This window comes from Solanum lycopersicum, chromosome 4 (genome assembly GCF_036512215.1).
Source record: "Solanum lycopersicum chromosome 4, SLM_r2.1".
NCBI lineage: Eukaryota > Viridiplantae > Streptophyta > Magnoliopsida > Solanales > Solanaceae > Solanum > Solanum lycopersicum.
Genome location: NC_090803.1, coordinates 19,273,837 through 19,288,880, shown reverse-complemented (window position 1 = coordinate 19,288,880; position 15,044 = coordinate 19,273,837). Strand labels below are relative to the sequence as shown.

Here is a 15,044-nt window from a genome sequence, read left to right as displayed (position 1 = left end):
ATAAGTAGCATTCCATAATACTACTCACACTAAGTATTCCTCAAAGCCACGCTAGACTAGGCACATTCATATTCATTGCGTCAAGACAAGGAAATAACTCGTAATACAACCCAAGCAAGATCTACACTATTACATGAAATACATAGTCAACATTCTGTATTAACTTATTTAAGGGTACGTCATTCATTCGACATTAAGTCAACATCCTTAATAGCATACTCATAAGACATAATAGCATAGCCACATAAGTAACCCTAGATTGCACTTGTGTCATGTGTAGATAAGGTCCCATAACCCTACCTACGCTAAGTATCATCTTTGGACTACCATGGTCATACCTATCATACATTAGTCTCATCCATAGTTCATACACATAGTAAAGAGACATTCGTAATCATGTTCATATTCATAATTCATAAACATACTTCATATTCATACCCCATACACATACTTAATATTCACAACACATAACATAATGCATATTCATAGTACATAAACATACCTAATATTCACAAAACATAAAATAATGCATATTCATAGTACATAAACATACTTAATATTCACAATGCATAACATAATGCATATTCATAGTACATAAACATAAGAGTAACACACCATGACTACTCTCAAAGTCCACTTGTGCAATGTATGAATGACATCCCATACTACCACTCATACTAAGTAAACCCTTTGAGGTACCATAGCATATAACTCACTTTCGTATTTATAATTCATATGCTTGTTCATTAGAGGGAATATAGACTTAACCGACGTAGACCAGGTAAGCTATATGGAAACCGATATCATATGACCCCACACTGAAAAAAGGCGTCCTACTTGCCTAAGACAGAACTAACATATTTAGCTTTAGGGTGGATCTACTAGCTAATACCCATGCAGGCACATAGTTATGGGATAGGGAGGTTGCTTCTAAAAACCCTGTCTAGCGGGAGAGTTTCCATCTCATGAGAGCATATGTAGAAGACCCGACCTAACTAGTGGGAGAGTCTGTACCTCATTTTCCATATCAGCTCGGTGCTAGCATTATTCCCAAACTTATACATTAATAGTATTTAGATTGTTTCTACATGTGTGACAGAATACTTTAGCCTTCATCAAATACAATTCATAACATAGCTCATTGATTCAATCAGGTGAGAACTACCTTTCACCTTTATAATCCTAATATACATGTGAGAAATCCTTTTACATACATTCATAGTGTTTTCATGAGAACTATCTTTCAATCAACACAATAGGATCACCATAATCATATTTATGCAAGTGTGTGTTTGATTGTCCCTAGTATGACAACAACAACAACAATATCGTCATAGACACTTCCCTCTCAAAGTGCTCATAAGCATATACATACTATCATAATCATGCATAATCTTCATATATTGCATTCAAGGATTTGTATACCATGCAACTCAACACACCCACATTCATTATACTAGACATGTACATAATAGTTATTCAATTAGTTCATTCATTCATTGCATGTGTATACTCATATAATCATAGTGCAAGTTATCTGGGTATAACCCTTCCACAATCGCACTACGTACAATTCAACATATACCATAATGTAAGCACCTCCACCATAAGTGGATCATTCCATTCATACTCGATAACTGAACACCTTCACCATAAGTGGATCACACATCAATCTATCACAATTCTATGTCATTAAGGATCAATCTCAACCCATATATTCAAGATACTACAAGAGTTTAGACAATTGACATCCTCCATCATCCACATAAGCAATTCAACATAAATTGATTCATAACTTCCCTTTTTAGGTCATGATCTTCATCTCACCAATACATCAATAATTCACCACAATAAGATATAACTAATGCCATGACTTCATAAACTAACTTCATATGAACAATTACTATTTCATCATACTTTCATAATTAACCAATTTCCAAAATAAAAGAGTCTAGGGAAAATCATGGGTTCTTGAAGGAATTCAATGCCAAATCAACTTATAATCATCAATTAAATCTTAATTCATCAATATAAATACTTTGAAAACGTTTTAGCATTGAACCCATGCTTAGATTAGAAAATAGGATTTTGATCTTTGAAAGACTTCGAAATTCTTTTTGATTGTACTCCTTGAAAGAAAGATTGATCAAGGATGAAGGATCACTATACATATATTAAAAAACCTTGAAGAAAATTGGTGAAGAAACTCTTTTGAAATCCCCAAATCCAAGCTTCCATGTCTTCTTCTTCTCCCTTGAGTTCAGAGAGAAAAATTGGAGGAAGATGAACTTTTTGATTTGAAGTGGGTCTTTGTGAAAGTTGTTTATTTTGGGGATATTTTAATATAAAATCCCTTATATAGTTAATTAGAAATAATATAAAATATATCCTCTTTCTAATTTAACTTAAAAATAATAATTTACGAAAACGCTCTTCCACATATGGACTTAGCCAAAAGAACCTAAGGAAATGTTTAAGGAGGCATTTAAGGTCCTTGTGGTTCACTAGCCTTGAACCCTCCCTTAAAATTATACTTTTTAGCCAAAATTTTGGACCTTTTTATATCTCTAATTTATACATAAACTTATAAGGTTCATACATTAGGCTCTAGTTCAACCTATTATTTTGCGAGTCGTTACATTTTGATTCGGAGTTGTTATAATTAATGACTGCAGCTACATCTTGTTTCTGATTTTCCATAACTACAATTGTCCTTGTAATAATGCATATGCCAGAACCCCTTGCCCGGGGGGGTCCAGTCGTTTGGGCTTGGGACTTCCATGTTGGAGGTTTCAAGTTCGAAACCCCTTGCCAGCCTAAGCAATGGGTTGGCCTTTCTGTGTCGAGCTCGTCGCACCAGTCTTGCCTAGTGTAGGTTACCTCTCTTGTGTAATTTGCAAGCGGGGGTTTTACCCTATGCGCACCCATAGGTTAGCGGCTGCGGGTTCACTTGTCATAAAAAAATGCCAGAACCATTTTGACATTATTTCTGAATGTAGGATTGTATAAGCTTTAACTTGACCATTCAAAATTTCTTGTGCTATATATGCTACAATTTAGAAATGATAACTAATTACAGCATGAATTGTAACAGCTTGAGAACTAAAGGGGCAGAAATTAGAGTTCTGTTATCATACTTAGCTGGACAGAAATGGGAACTTTATCAGGCTGATCAATTTGCATGGTAAAATTAGTGACACTTGGGAGGTTAGGAGGGAAAGACCCTAATACCAAATGGGAATTCTTGCATGGCTATATCCGTGCTAATTCATTTCCATGCAATATGCCTAAGGGAGAAAATTGTTTGCTGTTGAGATCTGGAATGCCTCAACAGAAAAGTCACTATTGCTTACTACTTTGTCTTGTTGAATAAGAACTTGACAGGGTTAAGAAGTCTGGTCTCTTTCAAGTTTTCGTACTTTGGTTATATATTTATTGTTTGGATGTTTTTGAATGCGGCGTTTTGATCATTTTACAGTGTTGTAGTTTCATAATCTGAATATTACAATCTTGAGGTTTACTCTGTTATAACCAATTTTCTCTTCAAACTCGCGGTAAGATAACATTTTTAACTGGAAGCTTCTTAAACCTGGAGACGTTTCCTGTAGATTTTTGGTAGAAGAATGGAAATTCTTAAGACAAGGAGAAGTGCTAGCTCTTCCTATTTCAGACAAAATATGGGAAAATCTTCCACGAAGAATTGATGAAAACATCATTCAGGTATTCTTTCATTTGCAACTTATGGCATGACGCAGTCTTTGGAATTCTTTTCATACCAGAAGCTATCTTGTCCAACCAGAAGCTATCTTGTCCATTCAAATACCTTGTGATACAGGGAGTTTGGTTTGGCTGACATCGGATGTGAGCTTTTGTTTTGGGAATTTGCTTGGAAAAATTACTTAAATACACAACTTATTTTACTATATTTTCTAAAATTTCCTACCAGTTTGAAAAAATTACAAAAATTCCTACTCTCTCATATTCTTGGATAAATCACTTTACATGATATATCGGGACGTATGAGATGTATCAGGACGTTGAGTGATGTATTCGAAATCGAGATGTGATGTATCGGAACGTTGAGAGATGTATCTAAAACCGGAACACGATGTATCGGAACATTTTGAAATGTATCTGGATTCAACCAAATTTAAGGGATTTTTGTAATTTGAAGTTGGATACATAACTTTATAAACCAAGATGCAACGTATCGGAACGTTGACAGATGTATCCAAAATCGGGACGTTTTGGGATATATCCGGATTCCACCAAATTTAAGGTATTTTGTAATTTGAAAAAGTAGGATAGGATGTAACTATCTTAATATATGGGACCATCTCATCGAGCACACTTTTATCATTTAATTGTATTCACAACAGTTGCTTTTCAGCTATTGATGTATATACCATTTGTTGATTGCGTGAAAAGAAGTGGCTTCTCTAGTAGTAGAAAACATCAATTGGGGTTGCTTAGTTTGATGATCATCTGTTTTATGGGCTTAGGCCGTCATAAAGTTCCAAATTTTCCATACTGGCTCTGTTTTTCCTTTTTTTTTCTTCTCTCTTTTTATGTTTTTTTCTTGGTTAGAAGGATATCCTAATAGAACTTATAATCAACTGGGGAGGGTGTCTAAAACATTGACTCACTTCTGGATATTCCGTTTGAGAAATTTATAGAACCTATAGAAGCAAACTTGTCTACATATATTGTGACTATGTCTGCAAGTTCACGGAAACAGCATTTCTTGAAATTTTCTGGTAACAGGTCCCACAACAAAGAAATGAGTATGACTGCGGTCTGTTTGTTCTTTTCTTTATGGAGCGTTTCATTGACGAAGTTCATAGAAGGCTTAAAAAGAAGGATTTGACCATGGTATAACTTTTGTTTTATTTATAGCTTTCTCCAATTTTTGGTTGTTGAACATTTGCATCAGTCATCGATTTAAAATGATCTTATTGTCAGTTTGGAAGAAGGTGGTTCAAACCTGCCGAAGCCTCTTGTTTGAGGATGAAAATCCGCAGAATACTCGAGGAAAAATTCAAGAATGTGAGTGAGAATGATTGATATTTTTGGGATTGGTACTGTGTACAGACAGGTAAATACTCTTGCTCAAAGAAATCCACTAGCAGTTTTTCAGCATAAACTAGGGTCATGACATGCCTGCTTGCCTTGCATAGCTGTAAAGTTGGATACTGTCGTCAGTCATACATCAACCATAAATAGGCAGAGGATATAGTAGAACTGATTGACCCATCCAATGGGAAGGAGAAATGCAGTAGACTTCCCTGGGAAATATATACATTGTCCAGAAATCATAATTGAACAATCACCAAGAGGAAAAAACAGAAGATTTGGGCGATGCATCGGTATTGACATCTGCTGAAGCAAGTAGCCCCTAAAACCAGAAGCTGCAGCCATGTCCATTTCAAAGATGGAAGGTATCTATGGATCACCAGTCCCCTCCCCCCTCTCTCGATTTGTGGCAGTTCTCCTTCTGCTAAAAACAGTTTCACATGTTTGCATTTAAGCGAACAAAATAAGTAAAGTGAAAGCTTTAGCTTAATGAAGAAACAACTTCTTTCCGTCCTTTTGGTTCAGGCTGCAGTTGTTACTGCTGCTTCCCGCTTGATAGTTTATTAAATGAGCCAATTCAGTTGGGATCTATAGAACTTGTCTTCATATTCAAAATTTGCTCTGAAATGATGTTTTCACCTCAAGAATTATTTGCAGAAGAAAAGATGGATGGGCTCTGCGCTTCCCAAACAAACCCTCCTAGACGTTGATTTATCTTGGATTATGTAAGAAAGTTATTTTTTTATGTAAGGTCAGAGATGGTCTGAAACCAATATTTGATTATCTAATAGATCTTTCAATTCTATAGGAGAGTGTTTTCGCTTATGTAACAATAATGTACTGATCTTCATATTTTCATATTTGGTTAGTCAAAAAATATTTTTTCTAGGATCATTGTCCCTCTCCATTCATCAAACGATTCCAGCCTCCACCCCTTGCTCATCCCACCTACAAACCCTCAATCCCCATCCCATCCCCGTAGTGTTTTGCTAGATAATGAATATTATTCAGATTTTGAGACGAAAGAACTCTTTTGCTATCATAATATCTAATATTTCGAAAAAATTTCATTGATTACCCATAGTCAGGAATAGAATAATTGAGGGAAAAATATTTGGATGATAAAAAAAAATGGACTGGCAAAGGATAAATTGGCTAGTTCTGAGTATTTAATTAAGAAATCCAATTGTTGGTCATTAAAGAATACAAAAGAAAGAAGGTTTCTCAAAGAATAATAAAATAAAATAAAATAAAATAAAATAATGGTCCTAAACCTATGTATACAAGCTTCTGTGACCAAAGTTAGGGCCCGTTTGGATGGGCTTAATAAAAGCAGCTTTAAAAAAGTACTTATGAAAGTGCTGAAATTTATTTTTAAAATAAGCAGTTATGCGTTTGGATAAAAGTGCTGAAGTTGTTATGCCAAACGTGAAAAGGAGAAAATGGAAGAAAGAGATGTTAGGGTTATATGTGTAATTTAGAAATTGTATAAAAATATTAAGGGCAAAAAGATAAAAATGTGGTCAACTTAAAACAGCTTATAAGCTAAAAAAAAAAAGTACCTCTACCCCAACTTTTAACTTTTGACTTAAAATAAGTTTTTTTTAACTTAAAATAAGTTATTTTGAGTATTGCCAAACAGTTAAATAAGTCAAAAATTAGCTTTTAAATCAGTTTGACCAGCTTTTAAGCTGAGCCAAACAGGCTCTTAGTCTATTGTACCTTATAATCCGTACGGTCTCAAAGAATAATAAAATAAAATAAAAGAATGGTCCTAAACCTATGTATACAAGCTTCTATGACTAAAGTTAGTTAGTCTATTGTACATTATAATCCGTTCGGTCTAATGAAAGTGAAAACAATCCATTTGTGCAACTTGAGATGTGTCAATGGCTTCTAACATGAGCATCACCTCCTTCATCTCTGGCCTCTCTTTTGGGTCTGCATGCCAACATTGCTTCATTATGTTGGCCACAATACTTGGACATTTGTTTGGTATTTCTGGCCTTAAGACTCTAAAATTTCAAGAAATATATTAGTGATTGATATTATTTTAACATTAGCTATAAAGAATATAACATAAAATTTGAAAAACATACCTTGTATTTACATGGACTTGTGTCAGAAGAAGGAATTTTCCATTATATGGAATAGAACAACAATATATCTCCCACAAGCAAATTCTAAAACTATAGACATCACATTTATGGTCATATGGTACACCAATAAGTACCTGCATATACAAAATAAGACAATAAAATTAGTATAAGTAATAAAGAATTCATTTTTTTCCTTCTAAATTAAAAAAATAAAATAAAATACAAGAATGAGATATGTCACCTCAGGAGCCATGTAATCGATGGTGCCAATTTGGGCAGTCATGTCAAGAGGACATGAAGCTTCAATTCTAGAAACTCCAAAATCAATTATTTTGACTCTTGCATCCTTGTCCATAATTAAATTACTAGTCTTTACATCTTTGTGAACAATTTTCTTGGAATGAAGGTAACTCAACCCTCTTGCAACATCTAATGCTATTTGAATAACAAAATTCAATGGCAATTTTTTGATATGATTTTTTAAGAGATGAGATCTGAGAGTGCCTCCAGGGACATATTCAACCACGATATCATATTCGAATGATCGTTGTTTTTTCAATGAACGATTTCTCAACCACGGAATGCGATTGGTAAGCTCATTAGTACATTTTTTTCATCCATGATTTACCACCTGTAGATTCGGATTCAACCAATTGGGGCAATCTTTTTGAAGCTCCAATTAACTAAAGAAAAAGGGTTTGACATATATATTTAAGTGTATGTAGTAAATTAAATGAAGTGAGAAAAAAAAACAAAATTAAATTGAATACATTTGCGATGTTTGGATGATGTAGGTTGTACCATATAGAAACTTTTTTAAGTGAAATCGTTTTTTGGTATATCCCTTCTTTGTTCATTGCCCAAATCCAGTATTTTTACTGAAACTTTATTAAAAATATTAAGTCAGAGAGAATGTATAAGAAAAAAAATATTATTAACCATTGGAAATGTATGAATTTCTATATATGAACATTACTGACGTGGAAGAATCAAATGGTATATTATAGGGTTTTTTAGTATATAGACTAATATTATTAGGGTTAATTGAAAGTTACAATTTTTTCATAATTTTTTCCTTTTTCATTAGTTAGATGGTAAAAATTAAATATTTGATAATTTTACAAACCTAACCCTAATAATATAGGATTAATTACATGAGTGGATTCCTTTTAAAAAATAATTACATATTTTGCTATACTCTTTAATAATTACCATTTGTAGGAATACTATATATTTTGTTAGAATTATCTCTGTCTATAGCCTTTTTATCCTTTTTCTCTCACATTTTTTGTCGCTCTTTCTCCTTTTCTTAGTTTCTACTTTTCTCTCTCCCTTATTTTCCTTTTGTTCTCTTTCATTCTTGCTTTGTTTCTATTAATCTTTCTCCCTTGCTTTCAGATATTTTTTTTCTTCTCCTTTGGTTGCTCTTTTTTTCTTTCTCTCTCTACTTTTTTCATAGAGTAGTCAATAATTTGTAGACTGAATAAAAGTTGTATCAATAATTAATTAGACAAGTAATTTAATTGTAAAAAATGAAGACACTTAATAAACTGCAAAATGAAATAAACTTAAATTTAAAATGTTGCAAAATGAATTAAACCTGAAATTATAATATGTAATGCACATATTAAAGTTGAATTAGAAGAGAATTAAATGTGAATGCAAAATGTAACAAATGAAAGAACATTCTATGATCTGTAAACTAAATAAAACTTGCATCAATAATGAACTAAACAAGTAATCCGATCATAACAAATCAACTAATAAACTGCCAAATAAATTAAACTTATATTAAAAGTGTAATACACAAATATTAAACTTGAATCAGACAAGAATCAAGTATGAATAAAAACATAACTTATGAAATAACATACATCGATCTATAAAGTGTATTAAACTTGTATCACTAATGAATTAAACAAATAATTTAGAAGTAACAAATCAACCAAATAAACTGCAAAATGAATTAAATTTGCATTAAAAGTGTATTACACAATATTAAAGTTGAATTAGAAAAGAGAAATAAGAATGAATGAAGAATACTAATGAAAGAACATAAAATGATCTAAGAGTGAATTAAACTTGTATTAATAATGAATTAAATTATTAATCCAACAATAACAAATCAACCAAATAAATTGCAAAATGAATTAAAGTAGCATTAAACGTGTATTACACAATATTAAAGTTGAATTAGAAAAGGGAATTAAGAACGAATGAAAACTGTAACTAACGAAAGACAAGACAATGATCTATAGACTGAATTAAACTTGTGTTATTCATGAATAAAACATGCACTATATGTGCTTATAAATTATTTTGGTTTTTATCCCTAAGAACGTAAGTGATGTTTGCAATATGTATCAAAAATGTATTGTTCATGATTTTAATGCAATTTTAATACAATTATAAAACATATTTAATTCAACTTTAACACAATTGTGATACAGTTCCATAAACTTTACTTTTTTCAAGTTTCAATCTTGTATTTCTCCTAAAATCAATCATAAACTTAACCGAACTCTCTAAAATTGAGATATAAACTTCAAACTGCATTTTCAATTATTTGTAGAATCAACCTATCCAAACTAATCACGAGTTCGTAAGATTCATAAAATGAATTCAAAATTTGAAGCTTTATAAACGACCATCAATGGTGAATTCTTGTTGCTGTAATTTTAGAGATTTCAACATTCTGTTTGAAAACATAATATTGTACAAATTTTTTATTTTTTCATTTCTCTTTCTCGTTATGTTTTTAGGTAAAAATAGTGAAACAGAAACACAAATTGGTTTGAGAATAATTATTCAAAAGAAAAGCTTAAAAGAAAAAGAAGAATAAAGAAGAAAAAAAGAGGAGGAAGAGAAAGAATAAAAAGAGACGACGAAGAAGAAAAATAAAAACAAGAAGATGGGGAAGAGAAAAATGACCGAGAAAGAAAGCGGTACAATTTTTTCATTCAAAAAAAGTTATATTTAGTTAAAAAAAATTTATTGACATAGATGATAAATATTTTCTTAATATAACATATTTATGTGATTTACCCAATAATATATATATAGGGTTTAGCTAGTATAAGAAAAAAAAGTAGCTACATTATTAATTAGGTTTGGGAAAATTACGTAGAACGGCAAACATCCCTAAGTAATTAGTCAATAAGAGTATAGTTTAATTTATTTACTCTCAATAAATATAGTTTTATTTTTTAGCCATAATTAATGGACCCACCACCTCTTTGTATACCCAACCATAAAAGATTTTTTTATCTTTTTATATATAATTTTATCTCTCGTATACTCATTCCATATCTTTCTCCTAAAATCACTCCTCCACTCCTACTTTAATTTTTGAATTTTAGAAAATTTCACGATATCCTGTTGTGTTACTTTCATTAATTCAATTTTTTTTAAAAAAAATTTTCCTTCATCAACATAATTATATATGTATATGTTTCTTAGTTTTTTCATATTTTTTTTAAAAATTATTTATTTCTTATGAGTTTAAAGTTCTTCAAAATAAGAATACCTGATTGATCTCCATATATGAGGATTAACAGAGGTATGTCATTGCATGTCAATATTGTTAATAATCCACTTTCGTTTTCAATTGGGTTATCTCAGGATTTTGAAGTCAATGTAGGGTATATGACAAAACATAAACAAGTTCAAGTTGAACAATCTCTTGAATAGAGATTCAAGAAAAAAAATGACCCAACGACAATTCAGAAAGTCATCAACAACACCAAATCTAGCGGCATTAAGATTGTTGAAGGTTGAAGCAAGAGAAAAGACAGAAACATAATTTAAGACGAGATTGGATCTCTATCATCAAAACTGGATAGAACTAGAGAAATCTGAAGAACATCAGGTAGTGTAATTTATATACAAGTTACTAATGTTATGTATATAGTGAGTTGTGTATTAAAGTAATATATACAAAGTATTATGAGACAATTGTTATTTGTATACAAATATTTAGTTTTGTATCAAAGAAATTTGTTAATTATTGTATAATACATATATAAAATTATAGTATATTATACAAATCCGTCCATATATACAAAAAATTATGAACATGATAAAATATTGTATATATAAACATTACACACTAAATACACAAACATATTTCAAGCTTACCATATATACAATTGACAAATGAATATTATACAATCATTTTAACCATTAATTTTTTTAAAATAAAATATGAAATTACATATGCACATATATAAAGATAATCCATATTACCAAATTATTGTATATTATACAAATCCGTAGATATATACTATAAAAAAATGAACATAATAAAATATTGTATACAAATAGACTACAGAAGATAGTTAAGAACAAATACAACACATTTTTAAAACATGATTGTCATATATACAATTTTCATATTATGATGATCACATATACATTTAATAATACATAATAAATTACAAACGAAATTGTATAAAAAAAATATTTACAATTTCTCAAATATATACAATATAATCAATGTATATATATACAAATAAAATCATTAATGTCTAAGAGTTTCATACGACTTATTTTTAAACAAAATTGAAAAAATATTTGATTTCGAATAGTTAGCTTTAATAATGGAATTGTGTAAATGTTTGTTACCTTATTTAGTGATATTGTTACCATTTAATAAAAAAGTAAATTATTAAAATAAATTAAAAACAAAAAAAATGTTTTATACAAATTAAAAGATGCATAACAAACTAAACTATACCATTGAATGTAATTATGTAAACTACACCCATATAATGTTATTTAATAAATTATGTTTGTTATATATGAAATTTTCCCGGTAGTTAGCTAATATAAGAAAAAAGATTAATGGTAGAAATTAGTGATAATATATAGAAATTAGTGATAATATATGCCTGCAACTTGTTGTTCATTATAAACACCTTTGTAAAAGGATCCGTATGAGTAATAAGATTGTTGATGTTAATTTTAAGTTTCATAGAATCCAATTCACATTCTTGTTTCTTCGTCACTTCCAATTTTTTGGACAAGTCGTTACAACCTTACTAAATAGTTTATCTAAGTACCTTCCATTCTTTTCAAATCTGTCTTTGATACACACTTGATTTTGCCATTGAACAATACAAAAAAGAAAACGAATATTCTTTTTAGTAATGTGTTATAGCCTATATTTATAGGTTTTGAAATTAATTTTGAAAAGGATTAGGAAAAGGAAACTTGTGGAAAATAAACTTGGATATTTTCTAATTATAATAGTATTTGGTTTAAACAATTAACGTAGAGGTTTTCTAATCAAATTAAACATTATAGTTTTTTACATAATATCTTCGTCTTGGTTGTTTATATTTATACTTAGTTTTATTTTTTCTATAATTTTTATATCTTCTAGATTTTTGTTTCTTATTTGTACACCCAAACTGTGGTGCCATTTTATTTTTACAACATGATAAATTTTTATTTAGTACTTTTTCCATTTTTAATTTTTCTTTTTGGTTTTCGCATAATTGTGTAAACCATTGAGATAGAAATTTTATTCTAGCTCCTAAAGTATCTACCATTCCTTCATTATTCCAATCCTTTATTATTTTTGTGCTAAACGGTTCTGGTAATTTTGTAAAATATTGTTTTCTTATTTCTTTTGCTTCGTCTAAATTGTATTTAGATTTGTAATAGTATTCTTTGAATGCACAAGTTTATTCTTCTATATAACACATTTTACATATAGCTAATTTTGTCATAAGTTGTCTATTTATTATTTTTTTCCTATTTTGTTCTCTTATATCCGTGGTCATACCTCCAAATTCATTTCTTATTGCTGATTCATATTTGTCTACTATATCTATATTTGTTGCTGATGGGGATCCATCCATTTTCTTATCATTTCTAAGTACTTCTAAACTTTCTGGGGGCAGATTTTCTATCCATAATTTTGCCGTTCCTATGAATGTTCTTTCTATATATCTTGGTGTTTTTGTTGTTTCTATTTTGTTATCTATTAACTGTTTGGATATATTTCCTGTCCATAGTAATATTGCTTTATTTATGTCCGTGACGCAATCTAAATCTAAGAAATTATATTGTTCACTTATTGGTTTCGGTATCCAATTTTTATTTAATCTACTGTTCCATATTGCATTATTTCTATCTGATTGTTGATAACTTTCTGTATAATAAGTTGGTGGTGTCCACCTAGGACTACTTCTAGGGCTATTTCTGGGACTATTATCTGGGGTTTTGACTCTTGACGTACTAGGTCTATTCATATCTCCTGTGTTTATTTCTAATTTTTTTAGTTTATTTGTCTGTTCTAAGATTACTGTATATGTTTCACTTATGTCACCCATTTCTTTTATTTCATTAGTTAATTCAAGCTCTTTATCTTTTTCCTTTTGTTTTTGCTTATTTTCATATAATAATTTTAACCTAGCTAATTCTTTTTCTAATTCACTTATTCTTGTATTTTTTATTTCTTCTAATTGTTGTACTTCTTGTTTTGCTTGTATTTTTATTTTTTCAATTTCTCTTGATTTGTCTATTTCTTCGTTTTCTTTTGTTATTCTTATCATAGCTGTTAAACTATCTTCTAATTTTGCCATTTCTTTTTCTAACATTAAGTATAAATTATTTCCAATTTTTTTATATCTTCTTCCTAGATTTGAAAATATTATTTTTATTATCATTCCGTCTTGATTTTCGTATGTTTTTTCGTCTACTGCAAATTCTTCTTTATTCATTATAATCTATGTATTATATTATGCTGTAACTCATATTCAAGACAATCTAATTCTAATTTTAACATGGATATATCTTTTCTTTGTGCTAGTAGTGATTTATTACATAATCCTGCTAATATGTTTTCTTCTAATCTTCTTTTTCTATGTTGTAATTCTTGTTCTTTTTCGGCCATTTTTTCCATTATTTCTTCTATTAATTGTTGTTTATAGATTTCTCTGTTCATACTGTTTTTTCAAATAGCAGACATATTTATATTCTGTTTTTGAAATTATGTTTATCAATTGATCTTTTTTATCATTATCTGTTTTGACTAGTTGTGATAGTTCATATTCTATATATAAAGATCTTAATTTTTTCCATATTTTTCTTACCTTTTTATCTATCTTAGTTCTTTTTACTTTAGTATTTTTATTTTTATTCATCATAACCTTTTGTATAATATTTTAAAAAGCTTACTTAATTTATCTGGATATCTAATCTTTTTTAACCTGTAATTTCTACCATATCGCCTGAGCCAATATTCAGTCATATTTAATCTCCAATATCTAAATCATCATATAAATCATACATGTCATAATAAAGCTCATCTTGTATACTTTGTATGGTTAACTTAGTCCAACCTTGAGTTGTTATTTCTATTATCTCATATGTTAATAATTTATTATAAATTTCTCTTTTTATATCAGTATTAAGATTTTTTAATATATAAAGTAATAATATCTTATAATCAACATCATCGTTTAATAGGTAAGTTTCCATTTTTATCATTTTTATTTTCACTAAAATTTTATTCCTTCCAACCTCTTAATAAATTATACTTGTTTATTATGCAAAAATAATAATTTAATAATCATCTCATCTGGTCACTACTACAACTTTCTTCTTTGATTAGTTACCCTAACAGCGCCTCAACTTTGTTTACTCCCCTAAACGGCCTTCTCTGCCTACCCGTTTCAACCTTAGGATGGCATAGTCTGGGCATACTTATTCGAAGAATATTTCTGTAGCAAACTTTCTAAAGATGGTTATTATAACATTATTCAAAAATGATAAACAATTATAATTAACAAGAGATTTTCAGGAATAAATTAATTTAGCTACTCATGAATATAAAATGGTATACCTGTTTTTGTAGATCTTCCG

At 29.6% G+C, this 15,044-nt stretch overlaps 2 protein-coding genes across 7 annotated transcripts in view; one reads left to right on the top strand and one right to left on the bottom strand.

The window, feature by feature from the left end:
• Positions 1-5,961, top strand: part of LOC101265226 (ubiquitin-like-specific protease 1D) — a 30,202-nt gene extending 24,241 nt beyond the window's left edge. For 4 of the 6 annotated variants that reach the window (XM_069297097.1, XM_026030676.2, XM_026030677.2 and 1 more), the window contains 4 exons: positions 3,609-3,720; positions 4,765-4,872; positions 4,963-5,095; positions 5,178-5,961. In XM_069297097.1, the coding sequence (XP_069153198.1) occupies positions 3,609-3,720; positions 4,765-4,872; positions 4,963-5,064 (322 nt within the window). In that variant the 3' untranslated portion in view covers positions 5,065-5,095; positions 5,178-5,961. The remainder of the gene's footprint in view (positions 1-3,608; positions 3,721-4,764; positions 4,873-4,962; positions 5,096-5,177) is intronic. The other 2 variants (XR_011220629.1, XR_011220627.1) reach the window with 1 other exon arrangement.
• Positions 5,962-6,731: 770 nt separating this feature from the next.
• On the bottom strand, positions 6,732-7,782 carry LOC104646881 (serine/threonine-protein kinase 54-like). Its single transcript, XM_026030675.2, has 3 exons — positions 7,414-7,782; positions 7,173-7,306; positions 6,732-7,088 (listed from the first exon to the last, which is right to left on the bottom strand). The coding sequence occupies exons 1-3, from the start codon at positions 7,525-7,527 to the stop codon at positions 6,917-6,919; spliced, it is 420 nt and encodes a 139-aa protein (XP_025886460.1). The 5' UTR covers positions 7,528-7,782; the 3' UTR covers positions 6,732-6,916.
• Between the last annotated feature and the right edge of the window lie 7,262 nt (positions 7,783-15,044).

Bases quoted from the DNA above. Each gene is read 5' to 3' on its own strand.
- LOC104646881 (XM_026030675.2), bottom strand. From the start codon at position 7,527: ATGGACAAGGATGCAAGAGTCAAAATAATTGATTTTGGAGTTTCTAGA. The intron at 7,307-7,413 runs GTGACATATCTC...TTGTATATGCAG, and splicing joins TCGATTACATGGCTCCTGAG to GTACTTATTGGTGTACCATA. The intron at 7,089-7,172 runs GTATGTTTTTCA...TTGAAATTTTAG, and splicing joins CAAGTCCATGTAAATACAAG to AGTCTTAAGGCCAGAAATAC.